The 20,590-nt window shown below is 44.4% G+C and overlaps 1 protein-coding gene across 1 annotated transcript; it reads right to left on the reverse strand.

Annotated features, from left to right (window-relative positions):
- Positions 1 to 3,906: 3,906 nt before the first annotated feature.
- LOC124116186 lies at positions 3,907 to 20,182 on the reverse strand. Its single transcript, XM_046477434.2, has 4 exons — positions 20,029 to 20,182; positions 17,150 to 17,288; positions 15,477 to 15,526; positions 3,907 to 12,218 (listed from the first exon to the last, which is right to left on the reverse strand). Exons 2-4 carry the CDS (start codon positions 17,254 to 17,256, stop codon positions 10,396 to 10,398), a joined length of 1,980 nt encoding a protein of 659 aa, XP_046333390.1. The 5' UTR covers positions 17,257 to 17,288; positions 20,029 to 20,182; the 3' UTR covers positions 3,907 to 10,395.
- Positions 20,183 to 20,590: the final 408 nt, after the last annotated feature.

Raw genomic sequence — 20,590 nt, forward strand, 5'->3', positions numbered from 1 at the left:
AAGTTGCAGCTATGTATCTTGTCACCTACACTTTCATAGACACTGGCAAGTTGTAGCTATGTATCTTGTCACCTACACTTTCATAGACACTGGCAAGTTGCAGCTATGTATCTTGTCACCTACACTTTCATAGACACTGGCAAGTTGTAGCTATGTATCTTGTCACCTACACTTTCATAGACACTGGCAAGTTGTGGCTATGTATCTTGTCACCTACACTTTCATAGACACTGGCAAGTTGTGGCTATGTATCTTGTCACCTACACTTTCATAGACACTGGCAAGTTGTGGCTATGTATCTTGTCACCTACACTTTCATAGACACTGGCAAGTTGTGGCTATGTATCTTGTCACCTACACTTTCATAGACACTGGCAAGTTGTGGCTATGTATCTTGTCACCTACACTTTCATAGACACTGGCAAGTTGTAGCTATGTATCTTGTCACCTACACTTTCATAGACACTGGCAAGTTGTGGCTATGTATCTTGTCACCTACACTTTCATAGACACTGGCAAGTTGTGGCTATGTATCTTGTCACCTACACTTTCATAGACACTGGCAAGTTGTGGCTATGTATCTTGTCACCTACACTTTCATAGACACTGGCAAGTTGTAGCTATGTATCTTGTCACCTACACTTTCATAGACACTGGCAAGTTGTGGCTATGTATCTTGTCACCTACACTTTCATAGACACTGGCAAGTTGTGGCTATGTATCTTGTCACCTACACTTTCATAGACACTGGCAAGTTGTGGCTATGTATCTTGTCACCTACACTTTCATAGACACTGGCAAGTTGTGGCCAAGGCTATTCACATCACCATAGCCAGATACACGGTGGTCAACTGACTGATCAGGCCGGGCAGGGTACACATCTTGTGGACATAAACCTAGGGTTAGCCCGGCCTTTTGCTATGAAGCAAAAGTCTGTATTGGGCAACACTTTTTTGTTTCTCGCCAAAGCTTGGTACTTACAAAAAATTCACTCACTCAGGACTGATAGCGAAAATTCCTGGCATTTTGTACATTAAGTGTTGCCCCAGTAATATCACAACAGAGGAACTATCAGCAGTCAGGTGAAGATGACCCACAGCTTCTCAGAACTGACGTGACTGCAGATGTCTCAGTGAAATGTTAGTAAAGACTGACTACATTAAAACTATCTATCAGATAAAGATGATCAACTTGATGTACAGAGATGCAATTGGCCTTGACGCAGCTTTGAACAGTATCCTGTTGTATCAGGCCTGCTTAATGCATCGTGACTTACATAGGATCACAGGTCCACATGTAGTTTGCATGCATAAAGGACACAATAGTTTGTTTGTAAAACGCTGAGTAGCTGACGCTGCTGCCTTCTGACCTGGCTGCATGACATAGGTCGAGTCTTATGACTTCATCAATGGAATATCAGCTGCACTTGAGGACATCTAGACATTTATTATCCAACCGCAGTAGCATACATAAATCCTATAAATACCAATGTTTTATCCATATGAGAAAAACATATCTCCAAAGGTCATATCCCACTAAATATGGAAAGCTCCCTATGTCTGTGTAGTGTGTTCGTCTCGGTGGTGAAGTGCCTCCGCCACAACAGAAAGCCGTCGACATATCCACATACAACCAACGCATGTGGACTTACAGAACAGTACACTACGGTTACAACGAACTAAAAGGGACCACTAAGTTTGGTAGGTTATAGCCATAGTTCGTTATAAGCATATACACAGCATACATACTGCAAATGGCCGGGACCTAAAACTAAATTTGTTATATCCGTCAGTTCGTTATAAGCGTGTTCGCTATAAACGTTGTTTACTGTATTTAGGAAGTAACATTCACTTTAAACGAATACATCCTGGTTCTACTTACCAGCAGAAATCCTGAACTGTCCTGAACACATACACAGTATCTCAATGTACTTACCTTGATTTGAATAATAATAATAATAATAATAATAATAATAATAATAATGACGATACTAAGGTTTCTAATCTACATTGTCAGGAACAATTCAGCATTTGACATAGCAATGTAGATCTAGAATGTCTACAAAACCAGCACATTCACACTACCCCAAGCCCAGTATATATTAGGATCTGCATCTGTTGCTCTTTCCAAAGTCCACGTAGAATCTAAACAAAACAGTATCATCGTCTGAAGGGAATCAGTTTACATAAAGTGTCCCGTTGTGCGACTCCTGATCATCATCTCATGACCTCACAACTCTATCCATCTGTAACAACTCTATCCATCTGTAACAACTCTATGCATCTGTAACAACTCTATGCATCTGTAACAACTCTATCCATCTGTAACAACTCTATCCATCTGTTACAACTCTATCCATCTGTAACAACTCTATCCATCTGTAACGACTCTATCCATCTGTAACAACTCTATGCATCTGTAACAACTCTATCCATCTGTAACAACTCTATCCATCTGTAACAACTCTATCCATCTGTAACAACTCTATGCATCTGTAACAACTCTATCCATCTGTTACAACTCTAGCCATCTGTAACAACTCTATCCATCTGTAACAACTCTATCATCTGTAACAACTCTATCCATCTGTAACAACTCTATCCATCTGTAACAACTCTAGCCATCTGTAACAACTCTATGCATCTGTAACAACTCTATCCATCTGTAACAACTCTATGCATCTGTAACAACTCTATCCATCTGTAACAACTCTATCCATCTGTAACAACTCTATCCATCTGTATGCATCTGTAACAACTCTATCCATCTGTAACAACTCTATCCATCTGTAACAACTCTATCCATCTGTAACAACTCTATGCATCTGTAACAACTCTATGCATCTGTAACAACTCTATCCATCTGTAACAACTCTATCCATCTGTAACAACTCTATCCATCTGTAACAACTCTATCCATCTGTAACAACTTTATGCATCTGTAACAACTCAATCCATCTGTAACAACTCTATACATCTGTAACAACTCTATCCATCTGTAACAACTCTATGCATCTGTAACAACTCTATCCATCTGTAACAACTCTATCCATCTGTAACAACTCTATGCATCTGTAACAACTCTATGCATCTGTAACAACTCTATCCATCTGTAACAACTCTATCCATCTGTAAAGTCTATGCAACTCTATGTATCTGTAACAACTCTATGCATCTGTAAAAACTCTATCCATCTGTAACAACTCTATGCATCTGTAACAACTCTATGCATCTGTAACGACTCTATCCATCTGTAAAGTCTATGCAACTCTATGTATCTGTAACAACTCTATGCATCTGTAACAACTCTATCCATCTGTAACAACTCTATCCATCTGTAACAACTATATCCATCTGTAACGACTCTATCCATCTGTAACAACTCTCTCCATCTGTAAAAACTCCAGCCATCTGTAACAACTCTATCCATCTGTAACAACTCTATCCATCTGTAAAGTCTATGCAACTCTATGTATCTGTAACAACTCTATGCATCTGTAAAAACTCTATCCATCTGTAACAACTCTATCCATCTGTAAAGTCTATGCAACTCTATGTATCTGTAACAACTCTATGCATCTGTAAAAACTCTATCCATCTGTAACAACTCTATCCATCTGTAACAACTCTATCCATCTGTAACAACTCTATCCATCTGTAAAGTCTATGCAACTCTATGTATCTGTAACAACTCTATGCATCTGTAACGACTCTATCCATCTGTAACGACTTTATCCTTCTGTAACAACTCTATCCATCTGTAACGACTCTATCCATCTGTAAAGTCTATGCAACTCTATGTATCTGTAACAACTCTATGCATCTGTAACAACTCTATCCATCTGTAACAACTCTATCCATCTGTAACAACTCTATCCATCTGTAACGACTCTATCCATCTGTAAAGTCTATGCAACTCTATCCATCTGTAACAACTCTATGCATCTGTAACAACTCTATCCATCTGTAACAACTCTATCCATCTGTAACAACTCTATCCATCTGTAACAACTCTATCCATCTGTAAAGTCTATGCAACTCTATGTATCTGTAACAACTCTATGCATCTGTAACAACTCTATCCATCTGTAACAACTCTATCCATCTGTAACAACTCTATCATCTGTAACAACTCTATGCATCTGTAACAACTCTATGCATCTGTAACAACTCTATCCATCTGTAACAACTCTATCCATCTGTAACAACTCTATCATCTGTAACAACTCTATCCATCTGTAACAACTCTATCCATCGGTAACAACTCTATCATCTGTAACAACTCTATGCATCTGTAACAACTCTATCCATCTGTAACAACTCTATCCATCTGTATGCATCTATAACAACTCTATGCATCTGTAACAACTCTATGCATCTGTAACAACTCTATCCTTCTGTAACAACTCCAGCCATCTGTAACAACTCTATCCATCTGTAACAACTCTATCCATCTGTAACAACTCTATCCATCTGTAACGACTCTATGCATCTGTAACGACTCTATCCATCTGTAACAACTCTATCCATCTGTAACAACTCTATCCATCTGTAACAACTCTATGCATCTGTAACAACTCTATCCATCTGTAACAACTCTATCCATCTGTAACAACTCTATGCATCTGTAACAACTCTATCCATCTGTATGCATCTGTAACAACTCTATCCATCTGTAACAACTCTATGCATCTGTAATAACTCCATGCATCTGTAACAACTCTATACATCTGCAACATGAGGACCCAAATAGAGTCAATGCACCATGCCCCCCAGGCCGGATTCCTTGTATCAACATTGTTCACTCTGGTTACACCGACCTCACATAATGAACAGAAGCAGAACAGCATCTATAGCCTTAGCATATTAACACTAATGTCTGAGAGACTGGAGGGAGCTCTACAAGAGCCTTACATTATTGGTATCTCTGCAACCTAAGTTACTATGTTGTTTTGTACGAATCACGCAATACTCCACAGATCGCACAAGTGATTCAAACAATATATCATTACAATGGTTTCTATGACAGTTAGAAGTACATGAACTAACTTGTGCCCTAACTCTGCAACTCTTGTTCTGACTGAAACAGATGTTTCCCCTTCCTAATTGCAGGTGACAAGCCCACTGAAGGTACGAATGTTCTGTTTCACCGGCCTGTCCCTGACACACACCTGTCACTCACTGCCACACACAAGCATTCTTCGCGAGTCTTTTCCCCTAGTCCTAGACAAGTCACAATCTGGTACTCTCATACAACAGTTTTGTACAATACTGGTTCGTAACTATTACCAACCTGGCTGAAACTCAAGGAGTACAACATTTCTCACAGCAGTCTTCGAAAGTTGTGCACAATAATGTGTTTCACAATACATTAGGCTCCATACACTTGGTGCAGGCTCACAGCCTTATCCTGGTCTGACAATCAGTGTACACTGCAAGTGTGGACACCAAGAAGGGCTCAATGCGTGACTTGACAAAACTTTAACCACACTAATCCATCACCCATTTCATAACCTGTGATTCTGTGATGGACAGGAGAGATACACAGACACTTAAGAAGTCTCCTCTCTCTCTCCAGCCACATGACTTCACCCGATGTGTGACCTGTGATTCTGTGATTGACAGAAGAGATACACAGACACAAGTCGCCTCTCTCCAGCCACATGACTTCACCCAATGTGTGACCTGTGATTCTGTGATTGACAGAAGAGATACACAGACACAAGTCGCCTCTCTCTCCAGCCACACGACTTCACCCGATGTGTGACCTGTGATTCTGTGATGGACAGAAGAGATACACAGACACAAGTCGCCTCTCTCTCCAGCCACATGACTTCACCCGATGTGTGACCTGTGATTCTGTGATGGACAGAAGAGATACACAGACACAAGTCGCCTCTCTCTCCAGCCACACGACTTCACCCGATGTGTGACCTGTGATTCTGTGATGGACAGAAGAGATACACAGACACAAGTCGCCTCTCTCTCCAGCCACATGACTTCACCCAATGTGTGACCTGTGATTCTGTGATGGACAGAAGAGATACACAGACACAAGTCGCCTCTCTCTCCAGCCACATGACTTCACCCGATGTGTGACCTGTGATTCTGTGATGGACAGAAGAGATACACAGACACAAGTCGCCTCTCTCTCCAGCCACACGACTTCACCCGATGTGTGACCTGTGATTCTGTGATGGACAGAAGAGATACACAGACACAAGTCGCCTCTCTCTCCAGCCACACGACTTCACCCGATGTGTGACCTGTGATTCTGTGATGGACAGAAGAGATACACAGACACAAGTCGCCTCTCTCTCCAGCCACATGACTTCACCCGATGTGTGGCCTGTGATTCTGTGATGGACAGAAGAGATACACAGACACAAGTCGCCTCTCTCTCCAGCCACACGACTTCACCCGATGTGTGACCTGTGATTCTGTGATGGACAGAAGAGATACACAGACACAAGTCGCCTCTCTCTCCAGCCACACGACTTCACCCGATGTGTGGCCTGTGATTCTGTGATGGACAGAAGAGATACACAGACACAAGTCGCCTCTCTCTCCAGCCACATGACTTCACCCGATGTGTGGCCTGTGATTCTGTGATGGACAGAATAGATACACAGACACAAGTCGCCTCTCTCTCCAGCCACATGACTTCACCCGATGTGCACCACGTGCCATCACACAAAACATCACTGACACTACTGTTCAAGTCTGGACCAGGCAAACCCTGCCAGTTCAAGCCTGAATCAGTACTAAGCGAACATCAACATAACTAGAACCTGGTAAAGCTTATACATCTGTAGAAGTCAGAAGTTGCTATCAGTCTCACCAACTGCCACGAACATAAATTAGGAAAACCATAGGAAATTATTTTTATCTGCAAAAGCTAAGAAGCTTCCAAGTATACATTACCTTAACTAAAACAACACAATTAGAAATGCTGTAAACACATTTTCTGGAATGTTCTCTTTGGTTTTCTGACACATGTAAAATCATGAAAATAGATGCATGGTCATTTCTAACAAAAATAAAAGTTCAACAAAATGTTAGATATTTTACAAAATAAACAGACAAGACTTTGCTTGGAACGAAACGTATATAACAAAATGTCAAAGAGTGCCTGGGTTATAGTGTGCTGCATCTGGACACAACCTGCAGCAAGCACCCCCCTGACCTCTGACATGGATGGGGAGAGCTGGGAGATACTCATGTAACAGGAAAACAGCAAGGTGATGAGGGGAACTGGGGTTAGCGACGTGTTCAAGGTAATTGCACTTATATAGCAGTGTGTGTGTCTTAAATGAAATATAAAAAAATAAAAATGCATATTCGCTAATACACAAGGCTGTGTGTCTGAGACAAAGATATTTGAAAGAGGTGCTGTAATTCAAACAAGTATTCAAGAATTTCTGTTCATCAATGAAATTGAAAATTATCGTATAAATGTATCTCTGACGGATACCAATGAAATATTAGACGTGACTGATTGTTATAAACAATATTAATAGATTTTACAACACTGAACACTGAGTCCCAAGTTCCCAACTAATAGGCAACAACAATGCACCTGCATAAACCTTTTGCTTCCACTGTAAATAACACAGAGAGCCAACAGTCTACACACCTATGTTTTGGAAAGGAAAACAACCCTGCACTTAGCATAACACTGTCGCTTCCAGGTGGCAGATACAAAAAGAACATCACACCCGAGGGTCTTCCGTAAATAAAATATATCAAGGCGAGAGGATAAGTTTCCAATATCCAGGGCAGGGTGAGGATAATTTCCTATTATCAACGAGTAGGACATCATGGTAACTGATGACAACACACTGGTCTGCAAAGCACTGTGTTCTAATATCACTGTAGCAATACGACAAGACTTTCATTGGATCTTAGTCTTGTGCAAGCCAGTTTGGGATGATCAACTGTGGCCAAGTCTCCAGATAATGTGGAGAGCCACTGACTATATGTCCTCACATTATCATTCACCACTGTTCACATAGGGCAGCGTTGTGGCTTATTGGCATAAAGTACTTCTACATTCTGCCATCAGTATTAAAGATCTGAAGACACCTACTGGTATGCAAACTACAATCTACATGGGGAAGTTACCCCCAGCGTGGTGACACGACAGGGTTTATAACAATGTTCATGTCCAGTGATACACAAGCTGCTGATATGAACTGGGTCATGGGGCTCTGAGTGGCGACCTTCATATACTGGCGACTGGCGACCCTCACATACTGGCGACTGGCGACCCTCACATACTTGCGACTGTCGGTGACCCTCACATACTGGCGACTGGCGACCCTCACATAATGGCGACTGGCAACCCTCAGATACTGGCGACTGGCGACCCTCACATACTGGCGACTGGCGACCCTCACATACTGGCGACCCTCACATACTGGCGACCCTCACATACTGGCGACTGGCGACCCTCAGATACTGGCGACTGGCGACCCTCACATACTGGCGACTGGGGACCCTCACATACTGGCGACCCTCACATACTGGCGACTGGCGACCCTCACATACTGGTGACTGTCGGCGACTCTCACATACTGGCGACTGTTGACCCTCACATACTGGCGACTGGCGACCCTCAGATACTGGCGACTGGCGACCCTCACATACTGGTGACTGTCGGCGACCCTCACATACTGGCGACTGGTGACCCTCAGATACTGGCGACTGGCGACCCTCACATACTGGCGACTGGCGACCCTCACATACTGGCGACTGGCTACCCTCAGATACTGGCGACCCTCACATACTGGGGACTGGCGACCCTCACATACTGGCGACCCTCACATACTGGCCACTGGCGACCCTCACATACTGGGGACTGGCGACCCTCACATACTGGCCACTGGCGACCCTCACATACTGGCCACTTGCGACCCTCACATACTGGGGACTGGCGACCCTCACATACTGGCCACTTGCGACCCTCACATACTGGGGACTGGCGACCCTCACATACTGGGGACTGGCGACCCTCACATACTGGGGACTGGCGACCCTCACATACTGGCCACTTGCGACCCTCACATACTGGGGACTGGCGACATTCACATACTGGGGACTGGCGACATTCACATACTGGCGACTGGGGACCCTCACATACTGGTGACCCTCACATACTGGCGACTGGCAACCCCCACATACTGGCGACTGGGGACCCCCACATACTGGCGACTGGCGACCCTCACATACTGGCGACCAGGCATCTTCAGGGGCACACAGGATGTTTTATAGCTATTTCAGAGACAAGTGTGCAGACAGCTCCTTTGATATTTGTAGCACAAGAAACAATGTTATGTCACCAAGATCCATGTTGTGAACGTGTAATCATCACAGCCTGCCTGAATTCTGAGTGTATTTGGAACAAGATGTGACCTGCATAGAATTATACCCTGGCTGGTGAGTAACTATTACACAGCAGTATATCACTGGGCTGTCTGGTCCAGGCTCCTTTATTTACAGACTGCCGTCATATAACTGCAATATTTCCGAGTGCGGCTTTAAACAACAAACAAACAAACAGTACTTGGTAACAATGTTAATGATGCCACGATGACAGCTGCGCCACTTCCACATCTGCACAGGTCTACATCAGGAAGCTTGAGCAGGTAAGAGGCTTCGAAAGCTTGTAAAAACAAACCAGAGTGAAGAGTGAAGCACAGTTCCTGATCACTCCAGACTTAATAATAACCTGAATATTTGATAAAAACAGCATACCAGCACTTGCACAGTCATAGTCAAGTCAGAAAATCAAACTAAACGTCAGCTGGGAAACAAATGTGTCAACAAGATATGTCTCTCTTTCCTTCAAACATATGCTCCATCTGCGCAAACTGCCTAACAGTTGCGTATTTTCTTGTGTATCACATGCACTTTTTGTGGGACAAGGTATGACATTTATGACACATTGTTCCATTCTCTGACAGCTAAGGTTTCTTTCAAGGGAGTCATTAGCGGTAATCTGGTCTGTTGTAAATAATAGTGAATTGGTGTAATCTGCCAATCACCTCACACACAATTTTGCCATAATTAATGTGAACAATATTGAATGAAATCATATATTTAAACTAGATTACAAACATAAGTCAAGATATAGAATAAATTGTGTAATCAGAGATTATATGGAGGCATAAACATAAAATCTGGTGTGCACACTTTGAGTAAATCCGCCTATGGCTACACAGATTTTCACAGTTTGCACACCTGTTTTTACGTATATACCTCCATACATGTAAAAAATATTGACATTAATTCTTAAATGTCTGTGTTTTGGGTAAAGTAATCGAAACTCATTGACAGCATGTAATATGTACACCCCCTCTACACAGCTTTACACAGGAAAGTACGGTACCCAAACTTATCCTTCATCTGCTCGAAGTTTCCATATTGTGCTCTCACAGTTATCACACTCCATGGCTTTCTTGAGCAGAAGGATCCACTCCTTGGGATCCATTCTAACAACCCGAGGTCTTTTCTCCGAGATCCCCGTAAGTCTGAATGCATCTGGGCCACAGCTCTTGTAGAACACAATTCCTGAGAAAACATTTTTGCACCGCACCTCAACTACGAACGTTTGACAGGCCACTGATGTGCAGTGGAATCGGATTTCCACCTCACCTGCTATCTCCTCCCTCGTTAACACACTGCCATCACTCCTTAGCCACAACATGTCTTCCTGGACACATCGCAAGATCTCATCATGCAGTTCTAGCCTCTCCTCAGGCATAAGTGTGACGCCCTTCACTAGATTATAGCCTGTCTTGTAGCCCTGGCTTACCACCCCATCCGCAGCAGGAGGTGACCCCATTGTTCCGGGCACAGAGGGCACCTCACTCGCAGCCTTCTCAACACCCTTTTCATGTCTATCATTTCCTAGTCCAGACTCAACTCCAGATTGTGTATGTGTGGATGCTAGTCTACTTTGAGCATTTGATTGCTGAGCTGATTTAGCAACATCTTGAATCTGCTCACCTGCATCTGGTATTATTGAATCTGTATACAGCCTGATGTTAGACATTTTTACATCATCACATTTTGTAAAGGATTTGTTGGTTAATTCATTCTCTCCTTTGGCATTTCTGGTAACAGAATTAAACCCCTGTAAAGAAGAGTTGTGTGTGTTCACTGCTATCCCTGTGTCAGGAACATTTGGAGTTGCCACATGAGGTCCTCCACGGTCACATGTGTTCACTACACTGCCCAGAACAGGAATATCACCAGGGACATTGGCTGCAGTCAGATGAGAGCCTGCAGGATCAACTTCCTCCTCTTTGTCATCTTCTGTTACTACCTTTGAACCTTGTGCTTTCTTTTTCTTCTTCTTGCTCTTCTTCGAACTCTTGCTCTTCTCCGTCACCAGCACTATTTTCTCTTCTTCAATGCCACAGAAGAAGGAGCCTCCATTCTTGAGTTTGGTGAATGACGTCATGTACTCCAAGAGATGCAGCTTCTCCTTCAGCCTAAAGGCAATCCTGTAGGCCAGCGACTTGTCCACCAAGCTTGCATGGTCATGGAGATCCTTCACAAGGTCCTTCTCAAACAGTCTCTTGAGCTGAATGTCCCGACTCTCATACAGATCCACCCTTTCACCTTCAATAAACTCACAGTCATCCATAGGCTCATCTGGGAAGCATGGTTGGAGGCTACGCTTCCATAACAGTCTGGAGATCTCCCTCGCCTTGGGTCTTTCTTTACTCCCATCCCATGTGACAAGAGTATTGAAATCTTTTGTTGACACTGACGATGAGCCCTTCACACTTAAGATAATATAGTCCAGGTAAACTGTCTCATTATGTGGCTGCCCGTGTTCGTCTACATAACTCTGTTGTTCCATATACCAGCGACGATCATAGTTTTCAACATACATTGTGTCATCTTCTACCATTCTGCTCAGTTCTTCGCCCACCTTTTGATCAAAGTCATCAAGCGATGGGCCTTTTTCCACTGATTTCCCCGTGACATGGATGATTAAGACACCACCTCTCATGTTCCGCAAACTGCAGACTTTCCTCAGGAATTCATCCTTGAAGAGCTTCACCTCCTCCCTACTGGCATCGTATCCTCTGCTGCTCTTGCTGAACACACCATACTGGGCATGCATCTGCAGGACAAGCTTCTCACCATGGAATCGGGATGCCAGGTTCTCATTCATGTGCTTATTGCAATAACTGCAGTCCATGTCTGAAAATAATCATGACTGTTAACATACAGAACAATGACATCATGACTGTTAACAGAACAATGACATCATGACTGTTTACATACAGAACAATGACATCATGACTGTTAACATACAGAACAATGACATCATGACTGTTAACAGAACAATGACATCATGACTGTTAACATACAGAACAATGACATCATGACTGTTAACAGAACAATGACATCATGACTGTTTACATACACAACAGTGACATCATGACTGTTAACATACAGAACAAAGACATCATGGGAGGAAGAAACATGGGAGTGGGTGGGGTAGGACTGGAGGAAGAAACATGGGAGTGGGTGGGGCAGGACTGGAGGAAGAAACATGTGTGTGGGTGGGGCAGGACTGGAGGAAGAAACATGGGAGTGGGTGGGGTAGGACTGGAGGAAGAAACATGGGAGTGGGTGGGGCAGGACTGGAGGAAGAAACATGGGAGTGGGTGGGGCAGGACTGGAGGAAGAAACATGGGAGTGGGTGGGGCAGGACTGGAGGAAGAAACATGTGTGTGGGTGGGGCAGGACTGGAGGAAGAAACATGGGAGTGGGTGGGGCAGGACTGGAGGAATAAACATGGGAGTGGGTGGGGTAGGACTGGAGGAAGAAACATGGGAGTGGGTGGGGCAGGACTGGAGGAAGAAACATGGGAGTGGGTGGGGCAGGACTGGAGGAAGAAACATGGGAGTGGGTGGGGCAGGACTGGAGGAAGAAACATGGGAGTGGGTGGGGTAGGACTGGAGGAAGAAACATGGGAGTGGGTGGGGCAGGACTGGAGGAATAAACATGGGAGTGGGTGGGGCAGGACTGGAGGAAGAAACGTGTGTGGGTGGGGCAGGACTGGAGGAAGAAACATGGGAGTGGGTGGGGCAGGACTGGAGGAAGAAACGTGTGTGGGTGGGGCAGGACTGGAGGAAGAAACATGGGAGTGGGTGGGGCAGGACTGGAGGAATAAACATGGGAGTGGGTCGAGCAGGACTGGAGAAAAAGAAACATGGGAGTGGGTGGGGCAGGACTGGAGAAAGAAACATGGGAGTGGGTGGGGCAGGACAGGAGAAAGAAACATGGGAGTGGGTGGGGCAGGACTGGAGGAAGAAACATGGGAGTGGGTGGGGCAGGACTGGAGGAAGAAACATGGGAGTGGGTGGGGCAGGACTGGAGGAAGAAACATGGGAGTGGGAGGGGCAGGACAGGAGAAAGAAACATGGGAGTGGGTGGGGAAGGACTGGAGGAAGAAACATGGGAGTGGGTGGGGCAGGACTGGAGGAAGAAACATGGGAGTGGGTGGGGCAGGACTGGGGAAGAAACATGGAAGCAGGTTGGGCAGGACTGGAGGAAGAAACATGGGAGTGGGTGGGGCAGGACTGGAGGACAGGACTGGAGGAAGAAACATGGGAGTGGGTTGGGCAGGACTGGAGGAAGAAACATGGGAGTGGGTGGGGCAGGACTGGAGGAAGAAACATGGGAGTGGGTGGGGCAGGACTGGAGGAAGAAACATGGTTGTGGGTGGGGCAGGACTGGAGGAAGAAACATGGGGGTGGGTGGGGCAGGACTGGAGGAAGAAACATGGGAGTGGGTGGGGCAGGACTGGAGGAAGAAACATGGGAGTGGGTGCGGCAAGAGTAGAGGAAGAAACATGGGAGTGGGTTGGGCAAGAGTGGAGGAAGAAACATGGGAGTGGGTTGGGCAGGACTGGAGAAAGAAACATGGGAGTGGGTGGGGCAGGACAGGAGAAAGAAACATGGGAGTGGGTGGGGCAGGACTGGAGGACAGGACTGGAGGAAGAAACATGGGAGTGGGTTGGGCAGGACTGGAGGAAGAAACATGGGAGTGGGTGGGGCAGGACTGGAGGAAGAAACATGGGAGTGGGTGGGGCAGGACTGGAGGAAGAAACATGGGAGTGGGTGGGGCAGGACTGGAGGAAGAAACATGGGAGTGGGTGCGGCAAGAGTGGAGGAAGAAACATGGGAGTGGGTTGGGCAAGAGTGGAGGAAGAAACATGGGAGTGGGTGGGGCAGGACTGGAGGAAGAAACATGGGAGTGGGTTGGGCAGGACTGGAGGAAGAAACATGGGAGTGGGTGGGGCAGGACTGGAGGAAGAAACATGGGAGTGGGTGGGGCAGGACTGGAAGAAGAAACATGGTTGTGGGTGGGGCAGGACTGGAGGAAGAAACATGGGAGTGGGTGGGGCAGGACAGGAGAAAGAAACATGGGAGTGGGTGGGGCAGGACTGGAGGAAGAAACATGGAAGGTGGTTGGGCAGGACTGGAGGAAGAAACATGGAAGGTGGTTGGGCAGGACTGGAGGAAGAAACATGGGAGTGGGTGGGGCAGGACTGGAGGAAGAAACATGGGAGTGGGTGGGGCAGGACTGGAGGAAGAAACATGGGAGTGGGAGGGGCAGGACTGGGGAAGAAACATGGAAGGTGGTTGGGCAGGACTGGAGGAAGAAACATGGAAGGTGGTTGGGCAGGACTGGAGGAAGAAACATGGAAGGTGGTTGGGCAGGACTGGAGGAAGAAACATGGGAGTGGGTGGGGCAGGACTGGAGGAAGAAACATGGGAGTGGGTGGGGCAGGACTGGAGGAAGAAACATGGGAGTGGGAGGGGCAGGACTGGGGAAGAAACATGGAAGGTGGTTGGGCAGGACTGGAGGAAGAAACATGGAAGGTGGTTGGGCAGGACTGGAGGAAGAAACATGGAAGGTGGTTGGGCAGGACTGGAGGAAGAAACATGGAAGGTGGTTGGGCAGGACTGGAGGAAGAAACATGGAAGGTGGTTGGGCAGGACTGGAGGAAGAAACATGGGAGTGGGTGGGGCAGGACTGGAGGAAGAAACATGGGAGTAGGAGGGGCAGGACTGGGGAAGAAACATGGAAGGTGGTTGGGCAGGACTGGAGGAAGAAACATGGAAGGTGGTTGGGCAGGACTGGAGGAAGAAACATGGGAGTGGGTGGGGCAGGACTGGAGGACAGGACTGGAGGAAGAAACATGGGAGTGGGTGGGGCAGGACTGGAGGAAGAAACATGGGAGTGGGTGGGGCAGGACTGGAGGAAGAAACATGGGAGTGGGTGGGGCAGGACTGGAAGAAGAAACATGGTTGTGGGTGGGGCAGGACTGGAGGAAGAAACATGGGAGTGGGTGGGGCAGGACTGGAGGAAGAAACATGGGAGTGGGTTGGGCAAGAGTGGAGGAAGAAACATGGGAGTGAAATACTACCATGGTCATATACTCACAAAGCCAGGACGAGTCCACAAACACCTCCTCACTAGGTGGGGCAGATGGGCTGACAATACAAACAATCACACTGTTAGGATAATTGGAAATCACTTGATGCTGATTTCCCACCTGCCTCACCACAAAAACTCATATTCATAGAAAAATACTTCTTTCTTAGTCAGTGTCAGTTGGGTTTCCTTATAATGATACAGTAAACTACGGTTATAACGAACTCAAAGGAACCACTAATTTTAGTTTGCTATAACCATTGATTGTTATAAGCATATACACATATAAACAGCAAATGGCCAGGATAAAATATAGTTTGTTATATCCACCAGTTCGTTATAAGGGTGTTTGTTATAAATGTAGTTTACTGTTTGTAAATTATAGGTAGCAAAATACAGATTTGCCATCACGACATTTTTGGCAGATAATACAATTCTATATCAACATTGATTGAGAGAGTGTATTTCAAGTTTTATGGAACACAGAGAGCTTCACATTTGGTATTTGTAGACAACTGTGAGGTCATATCTTTCAGTCACAATGAGCGATATGACGTCATAATAGTGACATGCAGTGTGGAAATAAATGTTCCAGAGCTTGCCTAATTTTTTTGGGGGGGGTGTTTGTTCACGTATGTTGTAGCTGTGCGACACTCTTTCAATGCCTTCTTTGTATGTCAGCGAATCCTAATAACATAAAACAACAATATTGGAACAAATAGAGCCCCATAACAGTCAATAAATTACGGTATTCCCCACCATTTTCCCACAATTCTGGTTTAGCATAAGAGTGCTTGCTTGTTCCTGTCATCTACCAGTGGACATAGGCAGTATCAGTTCTCTCCACTCGACTCACGCATCACTTCTGACCCTGTGATGAACTTGATCGGAATGTTTCAATGCAAAACACAGTTTCTCTATCAGACCCCTGCATCTTAGGAATATATTAACGCATGATGCATGTTTGGTTCCATGACACACTAATAGTACCCTAACCCACCGTTCTGCTAATGGACTGTTCATGTTCGGATGGCGTCATTGTAGGTTTGATAGAATATAGTTGTAGCAGAATCACTCAAAGTACATGAGGTTTTATACGGCCCATTTAAATTGGAATTAAAACAAATTAAAAAATGATAGAAAACAGCAGTTCAATTGAGCCGAGGTTAACTTGTGCTATGTCACATGACTTTTTGCTTTGAAGCGGGGGAAAAGGGATTTTATTCATCCCCTTAGAAATCCATGTGCCGCCTGACTTGCTGTGGCGGGTATAAGGGATTTATTCATCCGCTGTGAAATTTATTCCCACCAAGGCAGGATACATAGTATTTTATCAACACCACATGGACCAATCAGACCTCATCATTCTGACACGGAGGTATGATAACTAAACTTAATGGCACAGCTTCATATTACCATGTACATTAGCCGAGGATTTGAAGATTAAACACTCACACTATCTTGATCACATCAAAATCTCTTGCATAGAGTTCTGTATTAATTTATTTGTCTATGCAAAGACATTCACATTTCTTGATTTTCATTGCCATGCCTTCAAAGTGTCATACATGCATGATTAATGACATCCTTGTCAATAACATTGGTTGATTAATGTGTAAGAATCTACACCAAAATGTCACTGGCACTAACTAACAAGTTATTATCAATATTGCAAGTCTTACTCTTGTGATTCTGAAGATGCTTCTCTTCGTTGTCGCTTGGTGTGCTCGTGGTCAGTGGCACTGTCTGGTAGTGGTCGTTTTGTGCCAGCAGATGGCGCCTCACACATGGTGTGGAGTCAGCAGCATCACGACAGAGTGCCTAGGAAACAGGAGGAAATTAGACCAACCCAACTAATGTTTGTTTGTTTGTTGTTTAACACCGCACTCAGCAATATTCCAGCTATATGACGGAGGTCTGTAAATAATCGAGTCCGGACCAGACAATATGGTGATTGACATCATGAGCATTAATCCAAGCAAATGGGATACGATGACATGCATCAACCAAGTCAACGAGGCTGACTACCCGATCCCATTAGTCACCTCTTAAGACAAGCATAGTTGCCTTTTACAACAAGCATGGGTTGCTGAAGACCTTTTCCACCCCGGATCTTCTGACTGTGTAAAACAATTGAGGCACACTCATATCACATCCTATCATTTTTCACACATTTAGATTGAACACTCACAGAACATTCAAAAAGTTCCTATATATATCTCCCAAAATGAAGATACATTACACAAACACTGTTGTTTACATTGTTACAATTACCAACAGCTAAAACAGCAGAAATGTCCCTGCTTTGCACACTATTCACTGCAACACGCTAAAGTGGTAGCAGTTTCACCTGCACCTCCTGACTACTGGAGAGACAGTTTCCCTGACCAACTGAACAAGAAGTGGAAGCAGGATCTTGCAGTGTCCATACAGGCAACATGGCACTAGGGGGGTCCAGCAATGTCTGGTGCATTACAATTTCTTACTAAAGGTCCCCGTCTGCATCTTGGCTTTCTTAGTTCACCTCTTCCCCGCCCTCAGCCGAAATTTTGGAATGTCATACCTCCAGCTTGGTATGCACCTGGTCTAGGCTGATTATGTCCCATGCTCTCCAGGCAAATCTAAGCCTATGTACGTGGTAACTAGGGCTGTCACTCTAAATACTGCCATGCCCACCAGCAATGGTAAGTGTTGCTGTACATCTAACCCTGTAGGGTGTTCTCTCTATCCATGCGCCTCTGTGACAGTGATCGTTCATACACACGTTCAGCTGCTTAGGGCCTTGTAGTTTGAGAGTAAAGTAGAAAATGCAAAAGTTCATGACAGACAAACCACAACACAGTTCATTTGTTTCAGGTGGGGAGTTCCGAATGAAAATAATAAAAGATGTGCTATTACACTGTCGTGGATATTTAATACACCATGCTGTACTGGGTCTGCACCTTGGTGCGAGAGGATGTAGCTTCCTTTTTCACCATCATCAACACATGGTAGCAATCCTGTGTTATAGTACTTACCATCAAACTACTGACTGCATAACAATCTAAACATGCTAAAGTGGGCAGGTGTCTAGTGAGTACATGAGTTTTATAGTGTAGGGTCATATGTTGTATTAAAGGGACAGGACGTTGACCGTTCTGAAGCTTTGTATGTAAACAACAGCCAATTACCCCCGAGCTTACTCGGATCTTCTCGACCTTATTCCGATTCTGCTTCAGTGACCAGTGTAGTATTATCATGTGACCGGACTTTTCTCTTGTTTGTAAACAAATGCATAATTATATAGATAACTAATTTTATAACTACAACAGTGAGGTGCATGACATTATAGGATATATACACAAATGGAAATAGTTTTTCACGTTTTTGGATATTTTCTCAATTAAAGTTAAACATTTAATGACGTATGTTTATCTAAATGTGTAGATTCTTCCAAAATGAAACTTAAAAACACATGAAGAGACTGTAAGATGTGACTTGACTGGCTGCAGGGATTCCTGGGTAGAGTGTGATTGGCTTTATACAGCTGAGGTATACTTATATTGTTATCTAGGCTTTGCTTAACACTTTGCTTCTAATCTAATCAGGCTGGGAATCTCTTCAATTTGCTTCTTTTAAAAAACAAAACTGAATCCAGTTTACTGAATCCAGCATGCATTGTCGGCTTCACTGTCCAGAGCTCTAATGTATTGATTTGAGACGTACTGTCTGTTTGACAACAGGAAACATTTCAAAGTAAATACATCTTACATAACACATGATGTTTCTTAGCGCCAAGACATCTACATCCAAAATGGAGTTCTATGAAAGGAATACTTGCATTCTGCTTGGGTGATCTGTTAAGATCCAGATTTCCAAAACACGGTGGTACAGAAATAAAAGTATATTGTTTTAGAAAGCTGACAGAGTGTCTAAGGAACCCATGCAACGGGGAAATCAGGATCCAGGTGTGCTCAGGGTTCAGCTGATGTGACTTGTTTGAAGGGGTGGTCAGATCATCACCCAGAGACATACCCACTCACAGTGCAAGGTTGGACGTTCATGAGTTTAGTAGCCAACATCTCCTAATCTATATTCCAGATCCTACAGGTGCATATGATATACATGATAGCCTGTTTACTGAGAGTCTTAGTTAAGTTAAATCTCAGGCAGTGAAGAGGAAATAGATTTTATCTGATCATATAGAAACTTGTGAGGCTTTGCCCTGAACAAGGATGAAAGAATTCTACCTGCCTGTTTTAAGAGACCGATCACGTGACAGGTCCAGGTCATGACCTACATCAGTGACAAGGCTGGCTTGATCCAGCAGATAATCTCATACCCGCCATGGATATTGTATGTCTAAGTATGTCGTTTCAACGATCAATAACAAGACCGGAGCAGGCGAATTTGTTCAGACAAGTAAACTGTCATATGGACGGTATCGGGAAAATATATCTAAAATCTACCTCTGAAGGCGACACAGGTAGCCCAGTCCAGCAGGTTCGGAAAAGATCGGCCCTCGATTGATCCTTTAAGTTAGTATTTGCCTAAATGTCTATATGAAAAGTAAATAACTTACATTTGGCGCTTGCATTTGCTGACATGATGATAGACAATTTCAAAGCATATACAACTGTATTTTGTGTGAATGTCCTAACCCACGTCATATCCGTTTCCCGGCGCGTCCTGAATATGGCGGAACTGTGCATGTGGGTTATTTTTAGATATCGGGGGTTTCTGACCTGAATAAGTTATGTTACCCTGTACGTTGTGAGACCTCGAAGACATACACAAATGTCGTAGTCCCGTAGACCACAAATTTGTCAGAATATTTTGTAAGGTTATTATATATTGATAGACATAGTTAATTAACATGGCACTGTGATCACTTCTATACACCACGTGCTAACTAATATGCATAAACAGAGGACATAACTTTGAATGGTACCGAAATGGGTGATTCCAGTCTTCATGGTATACCATATTCTACGCGATCTAGCCTCACTGCGGGAACTTTCTGTTGGAAAAATACAACACGTATGCCCTTCAGGCCTCTAGGGGGTATATGAATGCGTTTAATTATTCTCCATACCAAACACAATCCTGACCACTGGTGATTTTTTGCCACCTGTAAATTTCTA

This window comes from Haliotis rufescens, unplaced genomic scaffold, assembly GCF_023055435.1.
Source record: "Haliotis rufescens isolate VD_foot unplaced genomic scaffold, xgHalRufe1.0.p SCAF_18, whole genome shotgun sequence".
NCBI classification, from domain to species: Eukaryota; Metazoa; Mollusca; class Gastropoda; order Lepetellida; family Haliotidae; genus Haliotis; species Haliotis rufescens.

Excerpts from the sequence above, each read along its gene's own strand:
- LOC124116186 (XM_046477434.2), bottom strand. The coding sequence starts at position 17,256 with ATGTGTGAGGCGCCATCTGCTGGCACAAAACGACCACTACCAGACAGT. Across the intron at positions 15,527-17,149 it reads GCATCTTCAGAATCACAAGA|CCCATCTGCCCCACCTAGTG; the intron begins GTAAGACTTGCA and ends TTGTATTGTCAG. Across the intron at positions 12,219-15,476 it reads TGTGGACTCGTCCTGGCTTT|ACATGGACTGCAGTTATTGC; the intron begins GTGAGTATATGA and ends GATTATTTTCAG.